Source organism: Serinus canaria, chromosome 3 (genome assembly GCF_022539315.1).
Source record: "Serinus canaria isolate serCan28SL12 chromosome 3, serCan2020, whole genome shotgun sequence".
Taxonomy (NCBI): Eukaryota; Metazoa; Chordata; class Aves; order Passeriformes; family Fringillidae; genus Serinus; species Serinus canaria.
The window spans coordinates 39,189,767-39,217,462 of record NC_066316.1 but is presented as its reverse complement, the minus strand read 5'-3'; the positions used below and the strand labels follow the sequence as shown (position 1 = coordinate 39,217,462).

General features: G+C 38.3%; 1 protein-coding gene across 1 annotated transcript in view; it reads right to left on the bottom strand.

Annotated features, from left to right (window-relative positions):
* Nucleotides 1-27,696, bottom strand: part of ZFAND3 (zinc finger AN1-type containing 3) — a 135,171-nt gene that overhangs the window by 14,044 nt on the left and 93,431 nt on the right. Inside the window, exons 5-6 of the mRNA XM_030235827.2 lie at nt 22,384-22,449; nt 5,632-5,802 (exon numbers count right to left, since the gene is read on the bottom strand). Coding sequence (XP_030091687.1) covers nt 5,632-5,802; nt 22,384-22,449 — 237 coding nt within the window. The remainder of the gene's footprint in view (nt 1-5,631; nt 5,803-22,383; nt 22,450-27,696) is intronic.

Here is a 27,696-nt window from a genome sequence, read left to right as displayed (position 1 = left end):
AGCAGTTCTGTTATCCAAGTTAAGAATCTGCAGCTGCTTTTCTTCCACTTTTTTGATTACTCAATGACAGTGAGACTTGCTTCCATTTTATCTGTAAGTACAGTCTCTGCTGTGTGGATGTATTTTGTTCCTGCTAGTGCTTGATAGAAGTCTGTTTTTCTCTCCCTCTTATCCCTGTGCTTAGACCAAAACAAAAAAAAACTGACAGTAACACCAAGAAAAGAATTTCAACAGATTGTTACAGATTTATACAGAACTAAACGAAAAACAGGAATGGGGAAAAATAAGCACAGTAACTAGGAAGGAAATTTATGCCCTTCTAAAGGAGCAGGCTGTGGTGGGCCATGTGCTTCACCCTCAATTCCAGGTGCTCAGCAGCCTGAGGTGGCTCTCTGGCTCAGTTGCAAAGCTTGACTCTTGTTTCCTGGCTCAGTCTTACTGCTGTAGAGGCCACTTGTGAACTGCATCCCTTCCAATCAAAAAGCAGACAAACATCAGTACTTGCCAACATCTCCCAAATTAAAATTGCAAACAACCACATTGTGCCTTCACCTCTGCCTGAGGTTAGTGCTTGCAGCAGCCTCCCCCAAGAGCAGCAGCGAGGGCACAGCTGTTAGGCCAGATGCATTCCAGGAAATTGTAGGTTCTTTCAGCATAACCTAGGCCAGTAAAATTCCAAGAGAAGATTTCTTATCCACACAGGCAAGAAATATGGCTAGCAAGTGTTTGATCAGAACACCAAATGACTGAGCAATTATTTTTCAAGTGTGATCAAGCTGGAAGGTCTCAATGTCTTCCTGTCCTCTTAAGTACCTCCTCTGGCCCAAGAACAGGAAAAACATTACAATTCCTATCTGAGAAGCACACAAACAAATGGCACTGCTGCTGGAAGCTACAGCCTGGCTTGCTTTGCAGGGCCTGTTATCTCAGCCACCCCACTGGCTGCCAAGAGGCAGGTGGAGCCTGAGGTACAGACACCCATAAAGATGTGGCCAACAAACACCAAAGTGTTCTACACAAAAGCTGCTGCAGAGCTGGCACACTACACTAATTTTTCTTTAACTGCTGACTAGAAGTGGATCATATTTCTCATGCAATTCCAACAACAAGATCACTACAGACTTCTGCGTGGTGGCTTGGTACCACAGACCCAGTGTTACCAGAACTGCTTTTTACTGTAAAACTGTAAGTCTCTTTCATAAAATTAAGTTTTGCTTTCTGTGCAAATAATTTCTATAGATTAAAATTTTACAGCTCAGTCTAGTCTTTTAAAACTGTACATAACTTTATTTAGTAGCAATATACACCTAGTCAAGCAATTAAGGGCAGGCCTAGAAATTTATAGGCCTGCAACTAATCAACCTGCCTTTTTTACAATACATTTCCAGAACTCAGTGTTTTATAGCTACTTCCACTTACACATTCAGAGCCCCTAGTTTTGAACCAACTCTCTGGTAATCACCCAGTTATGACACCAGTGAGGCAACCACTTCCTTTTCAGGAAGGAAGGATCACAGGCAATTGATTTCAGACTACTTGCAGAAATGCTGTATCAGAGTGTAACTTGAAGAATATGATTCCTGCAATTCTTTGATGATAAAACTGACTCCTAAATTTATTATGAAATAAAAAATATTTCAATACAATCATTACCCATTGTAAGACACTGAACTATTGGAAGGGCCATCCAGCCCAAACTACAGAACACTGCTGTCTGCAGGACTTGCCTAGTCTTACTGTCACCTACAAACAGTGCACAGGAAGCTGATTTTGTTTTAGTGGTGCTGATATAAAGGTTATCCTGTCAGAAGCTCAAAATGAGAATTCATTTTAAAATTTCTCTTTCTCACTGGAGCTTGCAAAGTGCATCAGCAATTAACAATTCCTATCACTTCTCCCAGATTGCTGTGTGAAAAGGCTCAGAACTCGTCTTACAAATTGCTTTTTTGAAGATCAAAGGGAAGCTGAATTTGTCTTGTGTGTGCTCTGGATGAGTTTGTAATTTACTGGAACTTTCAGAGGAGGCTTGGCAGCTCACTCGTTTGACAGCCCCGGGGCACAGGATTCAGGGGAGCTCTGTGACTCTTCCCTTCTGAGTTCCTTCCTTAGCTTTAATTGGCACCTCATTAGAAATTAATGAAAATGACATCCTCTGTTCTTCCTGCTCCGGGCATAGAATGCTACAAAAAGGCCCATCACAATTCATAACACATTCAATTTATACAGCAATGGCTCTTAAGCATTATTTATGAGATGTGAATTTCTTGTCAGCAGTTAGTAACTTGAACACAGCGGAAGAAGAATGAAAGAAGATCTTGAGAGTATGTGTGTATGAAAACAAACAAATCTTTCTACATCTGAAAAATGTTGTGTTTGAATTGCTGGAACTCCCTTCTCAGTAGTGAATTGTTGTTCTTCACAGCAAAGCCCTGCAGCACTGTCAAATCTGTCTAAAATTCCATGTAGTGTCAAGAGAACGAGCTCAGCAGCATCACCTTCCTCTGGACAAGGCTTACAGGAGACAGGAGAGCCAATACAGCAGCCTCCCAAAGATCTCTGAGCTGATGTAAAGCACCAGTCACTCTCTCTGTCTCCTTCTGAAAAAGGCTGTTCCTTGTTGGACAAGTCCCAGTATTTGCAGATATGTCTACATTAAAACCTTGTTCAGTATGTATATATTTTCCTTTCCATTATGTCTCACTAAAAATCTCACTGGAGGAATCACCAGGACAAATCATCAAAAAATAAGATGATTTCCAGTACTTTAAACATTAGGACTAGAAGATGTGCAACGGCAAACAAATCGTTTGTCTTTGGAGTGAATTTGGATTTTAACAAGACTGTTTCAGACACAGCTTTGGATCAACATTTTTATGCATTAAATCCTTTTTCCTTACATCCAAGCAAACACACACACTTATCATTCTGAAGATGTTGTCTGCCTTTTTATTGATCCTGATAACAGATTTTCTCTTAATGTTTAAAACTGGGAGGAGTTTCCCCCATTTTTTCCCCATTGCTTTGGTTCAGGATTAAGATGCCAAGAATTTAATATCAGTGGTTCAAAACTCAGATCAAACAATGTTCTGTGCTGATCATTACTTTTGAAGAGTATATGTGCTTATCTTACACCAGTTGATTCTATCTCATCACCTCCACCTGACCACATTCATTACCTGTGCTTCACATTAGGAGAGAAAAGTATAACCCAGTCCTGTGGATTTAGGAAATATTTTAAACAAATGACAATTTGACAGATTTGTTCTACTGCATTTCCCTCATGTCCTCTCAGGGGTTTTGAATGGGCTTGTCGTTCATGACCTAAAGCAACCTAATTTTACAGACAGCAGGGCAAGCTAGCAAGAATGGTTTCTCAGGCAGCATCTTTAAAACTGACCACACATGCTGCTGAAAATTGGTGAAGCAGTTTGGGTGATGTGAAGCTGAGGTGCCCAGTGTGGCTCAGTGGTAGCATTCATCTTGCTTGTTATTAATCTGACTATTAAAGGTAAGTGGCACAGGGCATGCCCACATTCACATCACATCAGAGCACAGATAACACACCCTTACTGCACACAGTATTAATGAAACACCGTAACTGCACAGAAACCAAAGATTTCCAGTTTTTTCAGCCCTCTTGGATACATGGAAATAGACTCCTGCCTTCTATTTTCTCATTAAAAGTATAGAATAGAAATGTTTATAATACAAACTATAAACTGTGTAGGATGTAATACAGGGATGCAAATTTTCATCTCCTCACTTATTGCCGAGGAATTCAGAATTTTTTTCACATTCATGTTTTATTAACATATTTTATGAACTTTAACAGAAGTACTTCCATAAAGCTATATATACCCAGTAGAAGAAAATGAAAGAATAATTCCTACAACATTTATATTACAAAAGTATTGAATTATGGAACCACTGCATGAAAACTTGAGAGGAACCAACCAAATGTATCTGTAGTCCACTTTACAGGAAAAAAAAAAAAGGCAGGTCTTATATAATTTAAAAAACATTACTGATCAATGAAAGGGCTTGTTAAAAGTTGCTTTCCACTTAATTGCTCTTACATAGCTCCAATATTGCAGAATGCAGGAAAGATTAATGATGTTACATAGTGGTTAAGCAATCATTTATCCAATCCACCCCAAAATTCAAACTCTCCCAGTATTTGGGACCATTCTGCTATTTCAGACAGGTGCCTGTGAGCAGCCCGAGTTGTTGTATACTTGACGACAGCAGACCAAGAGCAGAAATTCCTGCCTTTACCATCTGAGCAGAAAGAGCCATACCAAAATGTGTCATTGATAGCCTTGAATTTCTTCAGTTTGATAAAAACGTTACCAGACACTTCAAAGTATCCTGACACATGATTTCCATAACAGGAATTTCAGCATTACAGCTTTCGATTTCATGTTTGGTGGCTTTACAGATAATGTAAGTTCTGTGCCAGTGCTCCAATATCAAAACAAAGCCTTATCTCATGTTCAAAAGAGCACAACACAACAGTAATCTCTAGAGCCTGAAGACAAACAGATGCTGAAGAAGAGACCAAAGCATAACCCAAAATCTTTGCAGCTTTCTGTCCCTTCTTTTCACTTGGCATTTGGTATTCAGTATAGGATTAACTGTCTTTGTAACCACCTTAGCCCACCCTTCCTCTCCACACTGCTGCTAAGGACATGCCTTGTCTCCAGATAATGTATTAACACAAGATTTTATATTTCACAGGTGCAACTCACAGGTGAATTGCACCTATCATCTGCACAGATCCTTTGGAAATTAACCCCTGCCTGAGACACAATGGAGTAACTGAAACAAACTTCTCCAAATATATCAATAAAAGCACTGTCAGACAGTCCAATGCAACCTTCGATACATGATTATATGAAAAAATACTTAGCAGGTAAAACTACCTCATGCCATTATCACCGGGTCTAACAAGCACATTTAAACCAGTTAAGAATGCAATTGTTCCATGAAGGAGAGAGCATCTCCTTTGGAATCCAGTCACATTAATTATTGTTTCAGAAAGATTATTTGCATTTAATATGAAACCCTTAATTAGCTGCCTGCATGGGATTATTGTCTTCAATTCAACTACCTGAACAGTGTCATCAACTTTGGAAAAGCCAAGTTGGATGATTTTAAGTGTATGGTGAACAATAAGTCTTTCCCACACAAACTAAGCATGAAAATGAAAATATTTTCGGTTAGAGGGAGGTTTTGATTTAAGTTTTTAATATTTATGTAATTATAACATGCAGAAGCAGCTACTGACCTATGTTCCTTTACACTCTATAGAAACCTCTGCATATTTATTTATGTGCTTTGTGCTTCTTCTCAAGTGGGTATGATGCCCTTCCTGTCTTCAGGAGAACTTCTGAAGCTGAATTCATTAATATCTGCCATCTCTTGAGACAAGGCAGTACAACAAGGGCAAAGTTTTAAAGGGGAAATTTGAGGAACTAATTATAACTTTTTGCGACCAATGGAAGTTATAGCTTCTGTTTAAAGCATCTTTGCAAGGTGAAAAATGCAAGTGTTCTCTGTATTTCCATGTGTGACACAGACCAGAGGACGGCTGCATTTGAAAGCCGGATGCTACTGCCAAGCTGTACTCACCACAGCGACATGATCCCAGCTCCTGCTGTACTAGTTCCAGTTTTGTTTGGCACTGGAAGCATCGACGTCTACTCTTCTGTTTGGATCGACTGGTTTCTTCAGGCCTGTCGTTACTGTCATCCAGTAGCCGTGGCCGTTTCACAGGAGAAGCCTCACTCTCCGACTGTGAATCTGTTGTATTCACAACAAATATTGTAGGAAAAATATTAGACTTTCCTTGCTGAGGCATCCCTTTAGACAGACTGTAGATGTATATTGCTTTCAGCTGGGGTCACCACCAAGCAGTGTGATACCTCCCATCCTATTGCATATGCATGTTTTCTTAACAACCAAAATGAGCATCAAGTAAAGGACAAATTATCTTTGTTCCCTATAAGAACCCCTCCTGCTATCATTACTGAGTATAAAGTGAACTGATTAGCTTCCTTCCAGCCTTGGCTGGGTCATATGAAGATCCATGTAGAGCATACACCATCTTAAACAATTGCAGGCTTCATCTGTCATCTCATTTGTTTTCCCCTGTGCCGCCTTCGGTGTCCCCACACCAACTGACTGAAGTGATGAAAAACAACTGAGCACAGGTTTGACCTATTTCTTCCTTGGACAGGAGAGGGATTTTTCAAGCACAGCATGTAAATTGTATCTCTTATGACTGAAGGCAGTACATGAAAGCACCATACCGTGCTTCCCTCTCCTTCCACATGGATAACAATTTAAATGTAAATTAGTATACACCAACAATACAACCCCAAACAAAATAAGCATGATCTGTACATACATCCTATAAATTCCAAATGTATTAGTCAGAATACTATTTGCATTAATAACTTCATAAATTTCAGCTTGTAAGAAAATGGTGTGTGAAAAGCCTCTAGGAGTTAAAGTTTACAACAGTCTTACTTCAGGTAGATTAGTGCCTTTATTTTTTCCAGCCTTTCTTTTTTTCACAATGGAGAGTGGACTGAGAAGGGCTCTAGAGTAGCACACGGAATGCACATTACTGACCGAACAGTGAGACGCCCAAGCCTTGTTTTCGTGGCATGTCAGAGACACAACATTTCAGTGGATCTGCTGCTCTGCAATCCAAGTCAGGTCAGAAAAGACATTTTCCCTTCCTAGATCTGTTCACAGCAGAATAAGTGCTGTATTTCTTTGTAATACAAGCAAATAAATCTAATCCCAACTGTACTAAAAATTAAATTGTTGGTTGCAGTGCTGCAAGGAGCTGCTGAAAGACATTACTGCAATCAGTCAGTATTCTACTGTATGATGGTGAGCAAGTGAAAAAAAAGCCCATTAGCGGAGTTAAATCCCTTTACAACCAACATTAATCCCACAAATAACAGGCTAAATCTATCTTTTTGGCAGGATGGTAACCAACTGAACATGTCTGTACCATTATTCTAACATTCCATTGCTTATGTCTGCATTGTGCTGTCCTGGATTAGGCAGGAAAAGGTAACTGCCAAGGATACAACATTGTCTATAACCTTATTGTGTCAGCTATCTTACCTGAGCCACTGCTGATCAACATCATGACTTTCCTTGAGTAAACACCTAAAGAAGTCAGACTTGGAATACATGGTAGCTTCTCCCTTTGGGGACGCTCTGCTAACTTCTCCTGGTTTCTCACATGCAACACAGACTAATTCACATTTCTTACCTGTGTTCAGCCCTTGTGTCACAGTGTTTTTCCTGTTGTACCCCACTCTTCATGGCCATTACAGATAAACACCTTGCTTCACTGGGGCCTACTTTATTTCTGTCATACTGCTCTTAAGATATGCTGAAAATATGCCTGGCTTTCCAACAGTATAAAGCTTCTGTATCTCACATTTCATAGAAGAGTGAACTGCTTTCTGCACTGCATACAGGTGATAAGTTTTTATTAAGCTGCAATGATTTTATCTGATATGTGCCTCAAGACAGCCACCTTTTTGATCAGTGTCACAGATTACAATTTACACCTTACAAAATACATATATTTGGCTTAAACTAACATTCAGTACATAATGTACTCCACCTCTGCATGCCTGGCTGTGCAGGAGCCTTGGCAAGGAAAATAAAGTAGTGCATAATGCATTAATACAGCTATGGAACAACTAGTCCTGTCTTAAATCTCTGAAGAAAACAGTTCAAGGGAAAGATCCTCTGAACAGACTGCCTGACTCCCTGAACAGACATCCCAACTCATATTTCCAAGGTCAACAGTCCTGTCCCATGGACACTTGTTTTCAGAGTGCCTAGAACACCAGGCTAGGCTGGAGTGTAGAAGGACACCCCCTCCAACAGGCAGATTCTGTCCTGTGACCTGACTGAGCGTGCAGTAAATCCTGCTCCAGCCCACCTTGCTGCCTCACATGGAGGATGTATATCATTTGCACTTTGTTCATTACTCAAACAGACACACTGCCATTATGGAACAGCTGCCTCCCACACATCTTTGCTTTTGGAAATATAAGCCATTCTGGTAGTTCTCAGAAGCAAATTTGGTATTCTGAATTACGCTGATGGAAACATAGAGGTCTGCTGATCCCGAAGTCTAATTCATGGTGTGAGTCAAGCAGTGCCTAAGAAGTTAATGAAACCACAGGCCTTAATAGATACCTCAAGTCAGGTTAGTAGTCCTACAAATGAAAATACTTAATCATACACTTTCAGTTAATTGGTAATGATTAACTGACCATTAACATGAGTTGGTCATTATCATTGAAATTATAGATATCTCATTTTTTACAATGTGTATCTCTCTGCCATAAGCTAAAACACTCAGCACTGAAATAAACTCAACCTGGCTCTCAGGGACAGCACCATCTCTCTGATCACTGATTGCCCAAGGCCTTGAACTCAGGAGTCCAAGCTAATACTCAACACAAACCAGACCCACAGCTCACACACTTCCATCTTCCCAATGAGCAAGGAGAAAGCACAGAGCAGAAATAGACCTTTTAGGTCTAATTTCCAATTTAGTCCTGTGTGCATTTCTTCCAGATCACGTTCCTTTTCGTGATACTGACACATGCACTACAGGACACAAAATACATCTTCCAGCACCTGGAATCTTGCAACCTTAAAGTTCAAAGATCTGATAGCAAAATGAAATTGTCATACATAGCTTTACTACCTGGAGTGCAACTGAAAAAAAACCCCATTGGAATACAGGCTGAAGTGCTGCAACTAGAATCAAGAGTAAATGCCCAGCATGAACATTTGAGCAACCAAAAAAGGCTACAGAGAAGAGGATTCTCTCAGCCAGTGACTGACAGGGTCTTTTCTCAGAAAGTTGGTTAATTCAAAAACAGTTACTTCTTTCTTTGCTTGTAAGAAACATTCCATGCTCAACTTACATTTTATTATTGCACCTAAACCAAGAAATACCCAGACCGAGAGAAAAACAAAAATGCTCTTCTTTTACCCATAGATGTCAAAAATCATAAAACTTCTCTGTGAAAATGAACAATAAGGATGAGAAATCCCCAAAATTTCAGAAAGGGACCGCTCAGCAGAGTAACTGCCATTGACACATTCCCACTGCAAGTTTAATTCTGAGTTAAGAAGCAAGGATTCTTCTAACTGGTATGGTTAACTGATGGTGGAGATCCTTCTAATTGTGTATCAAACTCCCATTTGAAATGAGAGAACAAAGAAGTTCAGTTAGGCAAGGCTGAAACTGGAGGCTTGTCTGGAGTCAATAACCAGAGCAGTGTTCTTAAAATTATTATGTCATGAACAGAGACTGTCCCTGTTCTCATCTTCATTACTCATGCTCTCCCCTCAAAATTTTTCCAAAAAATGGCACCTGAGCTGATTTTCACTCCCTTGCTCTCCATGGAGAATTTGCAAGCTGCATGCAGATGGCTTCAGTTACCATCATGATGGCTCCTCCATGGCATTTTGGGTGAGAGTGGGATGCTCTAGGCCCATCAGAGACATGGGCTAACAAAACTTAACAGGGAAGTAGGAAGGATGGAAGAGATGGGAAAATCATAAGAAAAAGAAGATCTCTCCTCTGCTGCTGCTTTCTTCAAGATGAATCTGTTTAATCTCTGGTTTCATGACAGCTTTTGAGGCACTCAATCAGTTTTTTTCTTATCATAAAGAACCGATCATACAGACTGGTGTTTATGATCTCAGCTGTCTGTGCAAACACCAGAATAAGCAGTCTTTAATGAAGTCTCAAACATTACTGCCATCTCCTCTGAAACTATTTTAGAAGCAGTTAAAACCTCTGTCCATGAAGAAACTTGCATAGTCACAGTCAATAACAATGTAACATGGATTAACTAAAATTTGAGCTATAGCTTGTTGCCAATTTCTAGGGGTTTTTTTCCTTTCTTTTTTAAATTCATTATTCTGTTCTTAGATGAGGGATTACTTAACTGCCTGGCATGCTGATTATGCATTAAAAATTTCATCTAGAAAAAACTGCTTCTATACAAATCTTCCCTATCACATTTACCAGAATCATAATTCAAAATAATCTCTTTAGTTCAAATGAATCTAAAATTAACACAGTTGTTCCAAAACCCTTTTGTTTGTTGACTATTAATGAACAGAAATTCAAGATTAACACCTCATAAGCCAAGTCTGACAACTGTGACCACCTCAGCCCCTCCCTGTTGCTGCACAGTGCTGTGGAAAACGATATTCTGAAACTCTGATATTTCACTGAAATGAACATCTTATCTTGTCTTCTCACGCAATCAAAACTGCATCTCATGGCTGTGCACCTCTTTGAAAGCACTAACACTCATAAGAAATGTATTTCTTTTGTGAATTCACCTCAGATTTTTTTAAAAACACACAGACAGATGTTTCAAAAATATCTTACATAAGCCCTTTGGTAATATTTAACCACACAATCTCTTTTCTAGTATCATTGCAGGGCCCTTAGCATCATTATTTCACCGATTTATTTTTTTCCCCTCCATAGAGTTTAAAAGCAACAGCACTAAAACTCAATGTCCCTAAACAATGTGGAATAGAGAGACCACATGGGAACAGTCTCTGTAGAACTCACATCCCATCCGTTGCTTCTTTGCCTCAGGAGGCTCTCCATGAAATCACACTGGAGACTATAAATAACACCCATAAGTTGTATTACATAAGTTATTATTTCTCATCCATCAGCAAAACCATGCAACAGTAGTTGTTTCCAGCTCTAATGAGTAAAAAAAACCAATAAAACCCCCCCACAACTTTCAGCCTAGCTGTTTAAGACACATAAGTGGAAGAATTGCTGCAAAATGTTCCAAATGTGAAACATTACTCATGTGCTTCAAACTCTTGACAGAAAAATTCTCCTTCCCCCTTTGCAACAGAGCTAAGAAAAAGGATTTCATTACAGACCTGAAGTACTGGAATAATTAAAAAAACCCCAAAACAAACAATTAAACAAACAAACCCTCAAAAACCAAAAAAGCAACTAAGCATGTATACTGCTTTGGGTGTAAGTGTTATTTTCATGTTCAACAACAGCATGGCTTCTTTTTTCCAAAATGAGAGCTGGCACACATGACAGGTGTTGCTAGAAAAGAGGATATACATATACAGGTATCTATGTATGTGAGTGAATGGGTATTAATTATGATTTCAGGAAAACAGACAAGTGTGGGGGCATAACCACACATACAGTTTGGGTAACATTCCACTTGCACGTAAGAAAAGGCTTTGTTACTGTAGGGGAGACCTGACACTGGCACAAGTTGCCCAGGTGGGTTTGAGGAAGCTCCATCTGTGAAGGTACTCAAAACCTGACTAGTCACAGGCCCCAGCTTTCTCTAGGTGACTCTGCTCCAAGCAGGGAGGTTGGATCAGCCTCTGAGCTCTCTCCCACCTTCAGCCTTTCTTACTTCTAAGATTCATGGACAGGAAAATAAAATTAAAGATTATACACTAACTCCTTCCCACCATTCACATTTTTTGTTCCTTAAACACATACTGTCACCTGGAAAGAGGAAGTGTAACTTAATGAGGGTGCTAACTACCATCTCTAATGAAACAGAAGAGACTAATCTAATGAATGTTGAAAATGTATGAGAAATAGTGAACTACATAGGCATCTGCACGTGTTTTAGCTAAGCTATAATTAGAAAAAGTGTGAAAATGGCTATTATCCTTTCCTGTCAATAAAATTCATAATTGTTAAATTTTGTGAAAAGCTAATTAGTTTTCGTCTTGTATTTAGCCTCTCATACTACATCTGTTTTATATTGAAATTTTTGCATTACTTCCCCCACACTCTCTGATGTCTTTAGTTAAATGAAATGTTAATTTATTTCTCAAACATTTTACTTTTATACCAGATTGATTCAAACAAGCACATATCTAAATGTATTCAGGCACCTGTACTGTACAGTTCCTTTGATGGATTAACTTCAGGCATTTCAATTAGTTAGAACATTTCCTAAGGCAATGGCCACCTCTACTGCTGCTGGCTGACAGAAGGAATTTGTTTGTTCAGAAAACTACATGAGTGGGGTTCCCTTCCTGAATTACACCCATGGGTGAAGTCTGCAAACCTCCAGAGCCACAAGAGATGAGCTTGTGAAGAGAGAACAGGTTGGACAGTCCAGGCCTGCTGTTCATCTCATGCTCTAAGGGTAGACACCTGAAGAACATGTTTAAGAACAGCTGCTGACAGCATCATACACACACAGGGACTGCTGGTGTGTACAGGCATGAGGCTGAATTCCCTTGATTACTGGGGGCAATTGATGCAGGGTAGAAGTTTGATACTAGTCTAAGGATGCTAAGGGAAGGTGTTTTAGGTGGTTGGTGAGGGTTTTTGTAATGGCTCACATGCAGCATCTCATCTTCATATATTCAGACATAAATAATGAACCTTGAAAAGGCCAGAAGAGAAAAATGGGCCACAACACTACACTCAAAAAAATTGCAAAAAATATTTTATGGTGTCAATTTGAACATCTTTTCTTGTTACTAAATAATGTCCTTTAATAATAACAGGGTCAGGGCTGGGAGAGGGACAAAGGCTGATTCTGGTGACACTTGAAGTTAAAGAATAAATGACATCCTAAGTGGCCTGAATAATCAGAACAGGATTATTAAATGAAAGGATAATGTACACTACAAATATCTAAATGGAAGAACAAGACACAAGTAGAAAGAAAAAAGGCATAACACTAATACACTTTATGAAGAACCTATGAAGACAAATCATGAACATCCTGGCCATTCCTCAGCACCTGAAGACTACTTAGTAGTACTCAAATATGCATATTTACATATCTGAATATGTATGCAGAAATACAAACAAATAAGCTCACTCTGGTCCTGATAAAATAGGAAACTTGAAAGCATTCAGCAGTATCACAGTTTTGGTTTTGCTGACTTTAATGAGAACCTTCTTATGCTTTGTGAAATTCTCTAAAATATGATTAGCAAGAATAGATAATGTTATAAATATTTCATATTTGCTAGTCAGCTCCAGCGTGCATAAATGAGTGGTGCTGCTCTGCTTCCAAATCCTAGTGGTATACTCCAGCTATGTCCTCATCAATCAGATTGTATACAGTATTCAGGAAGGTAATTCTTCAAACTAATAGCCTAAAACAAGTTCTATATAGAAAATATTTGCTGTGTTATTTTTCATTCATACACAGAGTTTTCCTTAGTAGACCCTTCCCCCATTGGTATAATCAGGGTTTTCTAAGGCTAAGAGAGATATTCAGAAGAGGAATTGTAAAAAACTCCTGCCTGCTAGCAGTGGAAAAAATACTTACCAATATTTATCTTTCAAAAAACTAATTTGTCTTTTAAGTGGAGAACTTCAGTGATGTCATTGGTAACAGAAATCTTGCAATGAGAGGCTATAGCTCCAAGGATAGTACCTGATTAATGTCAAGGAAAAAAACCCTAAGAGCTCTTATATTTTGATAAAAATTCTCCTGAATGCATTTGTGAGAAGGTACATTCTGAAATGTACAGCTAATCCATCTTCAACTTGGTTTTAATTCCATTACTTTAAATAAAGCTTAATAATTTATATTATATACTTTATATTCTGACTGTGTTACTTTTTCTAGCAATTTTTTTTTTTTTTTTTTTGGGGGGATGGGGGAACAACCAACCCTGGCACAGGACACAATTCCTGTACACCTTGTTGGTGTCTACAGTACACCAGAAGTCAGGCTGGTTTACCAGGTAGTTCTTACTGTTTGGAAAGGAGATTTTCAGGAAGCTTCTACATAAACCTGAACCAAAGACCAGGGAGAGGAAGAACAGATCAATGATACCTGGAGGATGCAACAGTACACGCACTGTCTTGCATCCTATATCCAGCTCCTTTTCAATCCTCTTTTGCTCCAAGATGTTGGTGTCATTAGTTATTAGTTATTCCTCAAAATTCATGTTACAGAAATAATTTGGAACAGAAAGAGAATAAAGAGATCACTTGTATGTTCACAGAGCTGTCACGCAAACAACTTCCTCACTTTTTTGGAAGTTACACTTTCCCTGGGTATGTTCAACAGACTAAAGAATACTTCCAAAAGGCTTTTAAAAACCTTTATCTATTTTTGAAGTCCTTATGAAAATTATAATCTAAATGAAAACACTGGAAACTTGTTCTTAGAAGTTGTCTGAGAAGATGCTCACTGAAATAATTAGTCAGAATAGAGAATTTCACAAAGAGTCAGATGAAACCTTTGGGGCATTCACATCAAAAAGTACAGCAGGAATCTGATCATGGATTTGTTCCCTGCAAGTTACATGTATTTTAAAATAGTAAAAAAAAAATTGAATAAAAAGTAAATGTTAGTGTCTATTTGTTTCAAATATATTTCAGGCCAGTTATTTAACGCCTAATTTACTTTTAAAAATCTCCAGTGCAATTAAGTAACAGTTCTAAAATTATAATTTATAAGTTTATAATTATGAACTTAAAATTATGTGTATCATTTGCTAAAGCATACCTGTAAGGAAGATGTCTGATCTGAACAGATCAGATCAGGGTGTTGACTGCTGAGGTAAAATCAATTCAATTCTTCAGCCTGACAGGAGCCAGGTCTTTAAAGTTAATGATCTCAATTATTCTTTGTGACATTCTCCATATTGTCAAAATCAAAGCAAACCCTAGGCTCCCCAAATCCTCTTCCAGTAGAGTGCAGGTGAGAAATGCAAGACATACAACCCTGATTTCTTTACCCTTGACATTAAAGGAGATGTGCTTTGTTTAAAGTTATGAGATGCAATTTTTCCAGCAGCCTCTGGTTATAAAACAAGGAGATCAAAGCTGTTGGGAGAGCAATGTTAAGTAAGGGTAATAGATGTATATTCTTTCATAGTATATACCTACTGTCAGAGATCACTTAATTGACCATAGAGATCTTGAGAGTTCTGAAAACTAAACATGGCATGAAACCACTAAAAAGTAATCAAGGTAAAGCTGTTTCATTTTAATCAAAATATACATCAAGGACATAATATTTGCTTTCAACAAACTGAAGACAAATTCTTTGTCACAATTCCCTAAGACTTTGGTAAAAAGAGGTGGTAATATCTGAATTTTAAAAGACAATGACCTTTTAACTGCATAGTTTTGTATCTGGCAACAATTTCACCAACCAGACTGAAAAACATCAGCCCATAGAGAAAATGCAGTGAGAAAATGTTGAGGGCAGCAGCACATGGTTCTTCAGGACAGGAGAGTCTCATTTACAAAAGCACAGGTCATTTATCAGCTCATGGCCCAAGAGAAGGCTGCTGCATGGACTGCTCTCCCAAATCTTTGCTTTGCATTGACCATCCCAACTCTCCCACCTTTCCAAGAGTCTCTCTCCTGGCTCTTCTCCACAGAGCTTGAAGTGCTTCAGGCACTAAATGCTTGCCTGTACTTCCAGACTTCAGTTCTCATTAAGTGCTAAGAATGCTACTGAGGTTAGACTAAGTATCTCTAAAGACTCACATCATATTTGTTTTCCATTAGTGTCACTGAAAAAATTAGGTTGGAAGGGATTTCTGGAGGTCATGCAGTCCAACCTCCTGTGCAGTGCAGAGTAAAACATCAAAGAAATTGGATCAGGTTGCTCAGGGCCTGGTACATTTTCAAAAATTTTCAAAGACTAAGACATCACAGCCTCTGCGGGTACCTGTTCCAGTGCCAACTAGAGGGGAAAAATCTCTTCCCTTAATCAGCCAGCTATACTGTTCCTAACACAGTTAATCCAGACAGTGTTTATTCCTATCATCTAGTACCTTTAGTTTGACATTCAAAATAATTTCCTTATTGGCTGACAATTCAATGTGAACTCCTCTCAAGGATCATCCTGTCCTATTGACACAAGTACATTTTCCTCCAAGTGTTCTTTTTTATGGGATTCGGAATTTGGAAATGAAAACAGATGAAAAATTTGAAAAAAAAGCAGCAAAAAGAGATAAAGACATGTGAAAGCTGAGAAACCCAATAAGTCTTAAAGGGGTTATTTGGTGAAGAATAAAAAAGTTTCAAGGGCTTATCTGAACTGCACAAAGGATAAAAGAAGATGAATTTGGGTGATTTTAGAGGATAAATAAAGATAGTAGGAATAACAGTTTAAGTATTTGGAGGACACTTTCTGTTAGGATGCTGAACTTGAACTGACCTTAGAGAGCTGGGAGTACTATGAGGTACACAGAGGTGTGTGTGTGTGTCAGCACCTGTTGGGAGGGCACACAGGCCAGGAGGCCTTTCTTCCCCAGCCACAGAGAGATTCTGATTATTGTGTTTTAGTTCTGTTCTACTGGGTTGGGGTTTTTTCCTCCCCACAAGGGAAAAAATGGTTGATTCTTATAAACTATGAACATCTGAATAACCAAAATCTACCTGAATTATTGCACATTTCTGCCACTCCTCACACCAGCACATACCAAATCCCCCTTTCTCCATGATGTAGTGTCCTGGCTTCCACTGGAATTTTCTTCCTAGTAGCTGGTAGAGTGCTGTGCTTTGGATTTGGGATGAGAATAATGTTGATAACACACTGGTGTTTTAGATGCTGCTAAGCAGTGTTTACATAGCTTAAGAGGCTTTTCAGCTTCTCACCTCACCCCACCAGTGAGAAGGGCTGGAGGGCACAATAAGGTGGGAGGGGACACAGCCAGGACAGCTGACCCCCACTGTCCAAAGGGATGCTCCATACCTTATGGTGTCATGATCAGCATATAAACCAGGGGGAAAGCTGGCCAGGGGCAGCTGCTCAGGAACTGGATGGCAAAAGTTGGTTATTTCTCTCTCCTTTTTGCTATTTTTCTTTTTTTACAATTTATTATTATTTTAATTATTAAACTGTTCTTAAACCCAGGAGTTTTCTTTCTTGGAAATCATGTTCGACTACCTTACATGGTCTTAAAAGAAGTGATCTCAGTTAGTGTGGTTTTTGGGACTATAATGCTATAAAATGGGAAACATTAATAAGCATGTAAGTTTTCATGTTTATCTATTTATCTTATTCCACAACATTAATTTTATTTCTTAAGGCCAACAGTCCTTTCAAGAATGACTACACCAGACTGGTAAGAAAAAGGAGCTAATTCTAAATAAAAATTACTGGCATGTCTGTTCAGTATTTGTAATTTATCTATACAGCATGTGATAGAGGGCTTTCACAGCCATGATACATTTTTAATCCCTTTGGCCACCTCAGCTATCTAGCTTCCTCACTTGTTGATCAATGCAAAGAAAAGGTACAACTAGGAGCCACTAAGTGTGAAAGTTAATTTCAAAGTAATCCTGTGAAAAGTTTCCATTCATCTTAGTTTAGTGTACTTTACACAGCAGCAAAGGTATTCCTGTCCTAATACCGTAAAATGATAGAAAAATAATCTATTTATTTTATCCTGCCTGTGCTGAATAGACAGGGACAGGAGTCACCGCTTTCATATGCTGTCATGCTGCTGCATGCCTTTTCATTTCTGAATGCTGTGTTTTTTCCACAACTTGGAAGAAAATTCTCTTCAAAAGTAAACAGCATGAGTGATTAATGTATGAACTATGAAGATGCTTACAAAACTTCTCTTTAGTTCAAAGCAAATACAGACTAAAATGCAAGGCGGTTTTTTTCACTGCAGTTTATAGTAAAGCGATGATTTAGATGTCTAGCACAGAAATGTGCTAGACTGTGATAGATAAAAATCAAGAAAGACTTTTTTACAAAAAAAAAAAAATTACCAATTATTGTGTGCTAACAAGCTCTTATAAACCTTCCCAGGAACAGCTGAAGTTTTTAAACTCAGAGGCAAGGATCATCACAGCTATAGCTGACTTTTAACGAACTTTTTGATGTATTGACCTCAAACCTATCTCTTTGGATTCTCCAACTAGCTCAATTAGTCTAAAATCGTGGGATGCCCTTCAGTGTTAAAAAAAAAGTTCAGGTGAACCATATCCACTATTTTTAATGAACAAGGGTGGCCTTTGTAAAGCTGAGAAAGGCAATAGTGGAAATAAATCACAAAATTAGAGCAAGTCCTTAATTTTGTTTACTGCTATGACTATTATGATCCTTACCACTAGGAGGATTTTAATCTACAATAATCATAACACTTTGAGAAGGCTATTAGGTAACCAGGAGGAGAGGAAACCAATCTGTCCATCCAGATAGACATGGGAGCACAGAACAGATAATCCAGCCTGTCACAGAACTAGGCAATAAGCTGAGGCAGTAAAAAGCCATCACCATACATCATCTGATCATGGTACAGTGTCATCTCCCAGCCTCCATCAGCTCCTGCCACATCCGTGCCAGTCCCAGGCACTTCATCCTGTTTGTAATTGCTGATGAGCAGCAATAAGGCCTCCATGCCTCAGCTCCCGTCCGTTCCACTTCAGCACCCACCTATTAGGTTGTAACTTTTATTTACAGCTTTGCTTGATGTGCTGCTCTATTAGTGCAGCTGGAAACTGAGCAGAGGGAGGGGGAAGAGCATCCCTAATGGGCACTATTATTGCTAGGGCTGGGTGATTTACTATGCTGCTCAAAGGCTGTTCTATCATCACTTTCCTGTTGGTGAGAGAGCTCCAAGAAGGCTGGATTTCAACACAATGCCCTCCAGAAGTCAAACACTAAAGAACACCTCAATAGTCCCTTGAAACACCAATGAAAAACAGACCCCAAAGTTGGTTTAGTGCTATAAAGCCCTCTTTGGTAATTTTTTGTGTGTTTTTTTGCTCAGGAGCTTAACACTTTAGAGCAATTAAAAAAGAAAATCTAATTAGTGGTGCATGAAGTCCTTTTGTCCTTACTCAACACATAAGGATTGATTAAAAAAATGATCATATCAATGTAATGATTTCCTGGTTTTAGCTTAGGCTCAAAATCTGCATACTTCTATTTTCACAACCTGACCTTCCTATAACTCCTCAAAGGCTGTCCTCTCAATTGTGGTGGTTCAATCTCAATGCATTTGGATTCCTGGCACTGTTACAAGTAAGCACATATCTTAGTACAAGAACATCAAAAAATTCAAAACTTCAAAAAGTATCACAGCACTGTTTAACCACTTTACTCAAGCAGTGAAATAATTATTTCCATCTTCTAGGCTCAAATTTTAAACTAGAAAACACACAGAGAAAAGAGATATATTCTCATCTTGTATAATATAAACACCATCACACCAATCTACAACAGATATTCTCATAAAATGTGAGCTATTTACACATATAACTATACAAAATATTACAGATGCACATCTCTGATGAACTGCTACTGAGAAATAAAGTACTTAAAACCTCACCAACTTTATGAATATAATGTATGAATTGATTGTATCATTACCACATTTTATCTGCCTGTTTCTACCACCTTCTCTACTGCACAATTAAAAATTAAGTGAGCACACTCACACAGTTCCATCACTTTTCCCCAGGTTTCTTAAAGCTGCATAAAAATGTTATAAAATCTGGCTGTTTAGAGTTGTGTAGTAAATCATCATTAAAGCTGTACAGCAGAAAAACAAGAGTAATATGTTACTTGGTACTGCACTTTCCCCAACATGGGCACCTGACACAAATGGGATGTGGATGCCCTGTACTAGAGGAAGCCCATCAGTACCTGCCATCAATCATCACATTACCCAACCATTAGGAAACAAATCAAAATGCATAAGAAGCTATACACTGGGCCACACAGTCCCATCTTTCTTCCTACAAAATCTTCAGACTGCCAGCACTCAGAAGCCTTTGAGGCATCACCCAAACTAATAACTGCAAGGCTTTATTCATTTTTTTCACTATAATCCCTGTCCTGTGGGTACACTGGAATAAAAATACCTTTACCACAGTGATGATTCTGGCAAACAGGAGGAAAACCCCCACTATTTGGTGGCATAATACTATTTTTTATCAGAACAGCTCTTACAGGATGCAGGTTGACAAGTACATTAGGTACAATCTCTTTTTTTCTATTAATACATTTCCTTTACCTTGGCAGATTTATTGTTTTGATCTTTCTTTGATTGTTACACTCATGCTGATAAATATGAAAGGTTTGTCTCCTTCCTTAATATTCTGATGGAAACTTACATATAAAATAAGTAGGTCAAATTTCTAATTTTCTGTCTCAAATGCTGATCTAGGGAACTTTGGGGAAAAACTATGCTTGAAGGGTGTACAGAAGTACAAAGATAAAATCCAATGCAACATTTTTTCCTCAAAGCTCTTCCAAGCATAAGAAACGTCGGATACTTACAGAAAATAGGCTTGAAAACAATGTGTAGTGTTGACAAATACTACTTGCATCATTTAAGTAGCTTCCTGGGAAGCTGAAGTGATTCTAGTGTGAAAGAATGTGCTGGTTTTGGCTGGGATAGAGTTAATTTTCTTCACAGTAGATAATGGGGCTGTGTTTTGGCCTTGTGGTTAAACCCTGACAAATGCTCACCTACATAGTATGCTGCTCATGTCTGAAGATGTCACAGCACTTCTGGATAATATTTTGTAGCCAATGTTTTCTTGACAATTCCCATGACAACATGGTAATTTATTTTAAAAATGAAAGTTTGCTGAAAATTCAAGATCTGGAGAAGAAAACTGATTCCTGGTACTAGGTTTATTTGTGTAAGGGACTATAAAGATAATATGTAGATTACTGAGCAAATAATGAAAGAACTTCAGGGGAAATTGAAGTAATTCAAAATCAGTAGATTTAGCTGACCAAAGATTACACTTGTGGTACCAAATTAAGGCCATCCCCTCCTTTTCTTGCAAAACACACTAAATGAAAAACATAAAAGCATGTACAGACCAAACAAGAGCACAAACTGAAAATAAAAGAACTACTGAGCAAAGTTAGCCAAGACATTTTTTCAATATGTCTTGTGGTTTCATCTGCTTTACTCCAAGGAGCTTTTACTGGTGTATTTCACACTCCAAATAATGAACTTACATTTCTTTTTGCTAAGCACACACACACAAAAAATTCCAACAGTACTCTCAGTTTACTCTATCTGAAGCACCACAGCAAGCTTTTAAATTACTCTGCTATGAACACCAGCTAAACATTACAACAGCTAACATATAAAGAAAATACAATTTAGAAATACCATAAGCAAAGCAGATTTGTTTTCAAGGCATATAGTGGTAAACATTCCATCTTGTTTAGATACATGTCCATGGCTACACAGAAAAGAAAATGCAGTCTCCCTGTTTGGAAGAACTGTCTTGCAGTTTCAAATTCAGTTCTTTGGCAAAAAACACTCACTATCACAGATTATCATGAGCTATTTGAGAAGTCTGCACTTGGACCAAGAGCAAGCTAACGCAGTTTCTCTGTAACCTTCCTCACTGCAGAACAAGCCAACTCGTATCACCAAGTTGTATCATCACTTGTATCTGCTGCAAGCTAACAACACTCACCTATGGAGTAACTACAGTTCAGCTCAAACAGTAACTTGAAAGACTTTTTGAAAGAATGACTTCAGAGGAAATTTCCCTGTAACTCCTTAAAGAGCAAGGGCCCTTACTCAAACTGGAATACCCTTCCTTTCTGCACATCAATGCAAATATAGGCCAAAATTATTTTGGAAACACAGACTGCAAGAACATTACCACTACCTACACACCCACCACTCCCCAGGAGATTATGGCTCCCAAGAGTGGTCCTGATGGAAAGAATCGTGTGAGTTCTCCTTAATCTGCACAAAACCAAAGCCTGCGGAAGATCTGAGCCAGTGCAGGTAACTTGGCTGCCTGACTGACTAAGTGCAGGTGTGGTTCTTCAGGACAGATCTGATTGAGAAGCAGTGACTTCAGCCTGGTAATGACTTAGCATGTCACTCCTAATACCAGCTCTGTGAGACATTATCCATCTACATCCTGCATATAGAAATAAAGGCATCAAAAGGACCCAGAGCAGGTAAAATTTAGTCTCAAAGAAAAGATCAGCTGTCAATACTGCATCTTCAATCAGGTAAATTCAATGTACTCGGAACAGTTTTCTACTCAATACTTTGCATTTCAAGGGCAGGATTTCCAGAACACTGTCACGATCATTAGACTTAAACTGATTACTCCTAAAGGTCTTGTTTTTACAAAGATTAACTGAAAACAGAGTGTATTTATAGAATTATCTTTAACAGGATTCTCAGATATACTATCTGCCATACTAATCCTTTTATACATACATTTCTGTCAGCAAAGCAACAATAATTATTTTCATTTGGCATTTGCCAGGTATGGTTATTGCCCTTTACTATTAAACTATAACTGCTACATACAATGCGAAACCTAATTTCTTTATCCCACAAAACACATACCTGAGTCACAAGATCTTTTGGTTGGTGTGGTTAACGAGGCATGAGCTGTACCTGTGCATGGCCCACCTGGAAACAGAGAAATTGTATATCTCAAAACACCACCTATATTTAACATTTACAATCACATCAAGATTATACTTTAGAACATAAAAAACATAGAGGAGCACTTGTCTTTGGAGAGCACATATGGAAGTAGTTCTACTCTCAGTACTTCTTTCCCAGCTGAATGTGAATGTCTTGTTGTAAAAAAAAATAGATGAAAAGTTGGGACAAAGTTACACTTTTAAAATATACTTTATAAATATTTCAAGAGGCATTTTTAGGAAAATATACACTGTAACTGCAATGCCAGAAATGTATTTAAGTGACCCACAAGTAACACAAGGGACAAAGTGATCACTTCTCTGATATCAAATCTTGCTACTGACTCCATTGAGGTAACAACTTTGCCTCTGATCTTGTTCTCATTATGTGTTCTAAGTGTGGCACAAGCATATGCTAACAAGCTCTTTCCATGTTTAAGGTTTTTCAGCTCTGGACTCTTGCCCACTCATCGGGTATCTGCTTGGTAGTAAATTGCTTTCTGCCTTTTTTCTTAACATGCATCATCGTTGAGGAGTTCTCCAGAGATCTTGTTAAAATAGCAACCAATTGAGTGTACACAGTGACTTGCAGGAAAAATAAATAAATAAAGATAAACACCATGCAGAGAAGCCAAGACAAATTGACAGGAGCACTGCCATTGGTAATAACACATCATAGCTTTGAAAACTGAATATTATAAATGAGAAGATGCTAGAGAGCCTGAAATTGAGTTAGACCTACTAGAGTTTGGCTATCAAAATACCAATAATCAAGTTTGCACTAACTGCTGGTGATATAGTAATACTTGCTGGCAATACAACAGAGCTTAATATAACAGGATAACCTTTAACATTATGTCTTCATGCACTGAAAAATATTAAAACTACTTCTTCCCTTTTTTTTTTGCCCCCCAGTCTTTGCATATCTGGGAAGCAGCACTGTGACTGTGGCAATGTTTTCCCCTTTGCCTGACTTGTTAGTAAACTGTTTCTTTTTGCTTCTTTCTGGGATACTCCCCCTTGAAGCTTTCCTTTATTTCTCTTTTTCACTAAGTTTCAGGTCTCAGGCACTTTTGTCTACCCTGAAATACTCATAGCATTGTAACTCTTAAAAAAATAAAATAATTCTGCAGTTGAGGGGGAAAAATGTGAACTTGTTTTGGTGCACTTGATTTCAATGATATCCACTTGGGAGCAGAATTTTACACTCTCCATATTCTAGAGAAGGACCAATAAACTTGATGAGTTTATTGTTCTCTCAAGAAGTTCCTCCAGCAACACGCACCATTTCATACCTGCGCACGGGGCAATCTTTCAGTGTGTGGTTACAATGGCCAAGAAGCCAGTTCTTGGCCTGCAGGCCAGCACTGAGGGCACTCAGCAGGGCCTGGTCAGAGGTTCAGCAAAGCATCAGGACATGGGAAACTATTGAAACTGACATAACAAATTGCTGCTTGTAATAGGCAACAGTGGAAGTAGCTGGCAGATGTTACAGACAGTGTTGCAAGGCACTGTTGGATTCTCCAGGCTGGTAAGGAGGGAGCTGGTGAGAAATGGCTGAACTGCACAGGTAAGGGGAGGGGGGTGGTGGGGACCTCTGTGCAGGGTCAAGAGACAAGCTTGCTTTTACAGTGAGAAGGACTGGGAGTCCCAGGGTGGGTCCTTTCCTAGGCAAAAATAAAGCACCCGGTATCACCAAAGTGGCATTGGCTTCAAGCCTGACTGCACTGGCAAGCAACAACCTCTTCTCAACAACTAGAAATGGTCAAGTAAGCTGAAGTAATTTTTTGCACCATAATATTTTCAATTTTTTAATATTCTGGCCTAGAAAAAGTTATCTTGATCTATGTTAGCACTACTGCTGCAAAAGGCTCAAAAGATGCTTAGTGTAGGGGTTGGTGCATTTTTGGGGAAGAAAATCAATACTGGAACAGAATCCTTACCAAGTTTTCTAGTGAAACCTTCTGCATATTCAAAAACCTACAAAGCAGGTCTGTTAAGCCAGTCTCTACTTTCAGATACCAAGTATTTGGTTTCAATATAAAATGTGTGTAAGCAATACATTCAAGAGGGTACAGAATTTCAATGAACTGATTTTAAATGCAGCTGCCTCTTAAAATGCAGCAGCTCTTCTGTAAATAATTTTAGTTACATTCTCCCAGTTTTCACTGAATAGACAGTGAGAGGCATCATCACTGTGGACTAACAAATAAGACTAATCCTTTCAATTACTGTAAAGTAAATATTTACAGTAGCTGATACTTTCAGCATCCAGCAAAATGTAAGAACTTTATTTCTCACTCTCTAAAGTACAATAAGTTGGTATGCATTCTGCACTTCCCTTTGTCAGAGTTTTCCTGTTATTTATTCTTCCCTCATTAGGTATGGCTTTCATACAGCTTTGATTTGTATAGCACAGCACCAGAGTTTCAAAAGAGTATCCTGGGATTTGCATGCATGTACACTAGTGCCTAATAACCAGTGAAGGCAGAACGTACTTTGCTGCATTTCCTTCTGCTACTCCTTTTGTTCCACCATTAAAAATGTCATGCATAATTCAGTGCTGTGGGCTTGGCTGTGCAATTCTATGTGGAAGTCACTACATGGAATATTTTGGTATACATAACTGCTAATTCCAGCATCTTTGTATTGTTTGAAACAGGACAGTATATTTCTCACAGCTTTGATAAAAATTCTGTGTGTGAAAAAGAAAAGGGAAGTCATAACAATGGAACACCAGTCTATCTTTCTATTCACAAAGGTAGACTTATAACTTTGCATGATTCAGGATGTATCTGTATTTTCATTGCCAAAAAAGTAAATTTTTTAGGGTTATTTAACTGTGCTATATAAAACACTTCAGTGCACAGTGAAAGGCCACACATGTCTAGCTTCTAACATAACCCACAAGGTTGTAGAACTCTTTTTGCTCAGCACAAACAAGACATTAAAATGGAAGAAAAGAAATATCTTTCAACTCTACATCCAATTAACAGATAACACAACAGCTTCTGCTCCTATTTTTTCCAGTGTATGGTTTCTGACATTTGCAACTCCTCTTTCAAACAAAAGCAGTCACTGCCCAGGGGTAATGTAATCCCAAGAGAAGATGATTATAAATGCAAAAATACTAAAAGCTGCTCAAGAAATTAGAAGAATTGTGAGAATTTTGAGAACCCTCAAGTTTGCAAATTCAAACATAGAATTAACAAAGGACAAAATAAGATAACTTGAACCTGAACAAAGGACAAAATAAGATAACTTATCATATATTAATACAATAGGTCTTGTTAATGTAGCTACTATGTTTTTGGCTTCTGATATCCACAACTTTCCGTAACTTACTGTTAGCTGTACTCAAAATAGATTGATTAGACAAACCTAATTTCTGTAATTATCCAAAGTAGTACAATTTTATATATTGCTTATATTTCTATGGATACATTAATATTGCTATTATTTACTATTGTAGACTAAATTCTAAATTCTGTATGTTTAAATTGTCTTTTAGAATGCCCTTCTGCATTGTCCATCTCCCTTCCTGAACTATGTTAACTGCAGCCAAGCAGTATTTGTCCTGAGGACATCTCTGAGTCAGGGCAACTTGCTGCTTCCCTTCCTGAACTCTGTAAAGTGAAGTGACTCCACTCAGTCGGAGCCTCCTATGCAAGAAAAAAGTTCAACACTAGGGTGTTTAACCCCCTCTTCTTGCTGTTTGGAGAAGCACTAAATTTGAGCCCAGAGGACACACATCAGGTGGGTTTGAACAGCACTCAGAAGCACACTGTGCAGAGAAACAGATGCAGAGTGGAGCAAAACTAAGTTAACACATGAGTAAAAAGTCTAAATTACAGTAATACACTGAAACAATTTCAGATGCACAAAACCTGCAAGCTAGATAATGAACAAACATGAAAAATAAAAGGAACCTGAATCTCAGTAACATTTGATCACAGTAACATAAAGACAGAAGAACTCCTCTTTGAGCTTTTGTTACTGTGATGGCTCCTGCCCAGATAAGCCACACTGACCCCTTGAATGCAACAGGCTGGCAGAAGGTAATCTGTAAGAGCTGAATTTCCTTGGACAGCGGTGCTCTAGCTAGGACAGGAACAATTCCATGGCTATTTGCAATACAGGAAAGAACCCACCTTGGAAAACCTGTCCAAACCAGTAACCTAGTTGTACATTTCCTGAACTGGGAGAGACATAATCTAATTAATCTACACAATTGAGTATGAAGACAGTCATTGATTATGAACACCAATACATAAACAAAAGGAAACAAATCTCTAAGTTCAGTCTGCACAGACAGGCTATGCCATTTTTAAGGAAAAAAGGCAGAAGAGCTTTACAACACTTCAGAACTGCTTATTTGCTGCAGAATGGACAAGATGCATGATCATCTAAGTGATGTAATTACTACACAGACAAGAGGATTATATGACATAAAAATGCTTTCTTTTTAAAATCTAATTTTATAAATCAGCCTTTAGGTGCTTTTGTGGCTTTTTGTCTGCATGAAGCTTTTGAACAAGGAAATGAAACCTGGACTGCTTTGTTGCTGAATAGATGGTAAATTTAACAACTATAATGAAGTAAAGGGAGACAGGATTTAGATTCCATCTTCTCCCCTATTATTGTGTTACCTGCTTTTCCTCAGTAACAGATGCTATATTCTCTTACTTTGTAGATATAAGTTGAACCGTAAAATGTGCTTTTGAAACCAGCAGTTAAATAACATTTTTATAAACAATTTTATTGAACCTCAATAACTGTGCAGCTCTAACCTACATTTTTCCAATGTGACTGTGTTTTTATTTTGTGTTCCACAGGGTCCTTTCACGCTAATAAATGGCACTCTAGGATACACGGTCTACTCTGCATGTGAAGTGACTATAAATCAGAAGGAACAATTAACAGTGGTAAAACATCCCTGGTCTTCATTTATGTTTCAAAATTATCATGCCACAGACGTGGAAAGATGTGCTCATTTCATAAATCTTTGTGCCAGACCTTTGCTTGTCAGAAAACACAGATATGATCTTTATATGAAACTGAGACTGTATGGAATAGATGGAAACTTACAGAAATACCTTCACCGAAGAAAAGATGATGATGATGACACTTCTTATTCAAATTTCTAACTGCCTTTATGTTCTGTACTGGCACCTAATACTTGTGGCATTTCTCAAAAGAAATAGCCCACAACTCAATATGGTTTTACATT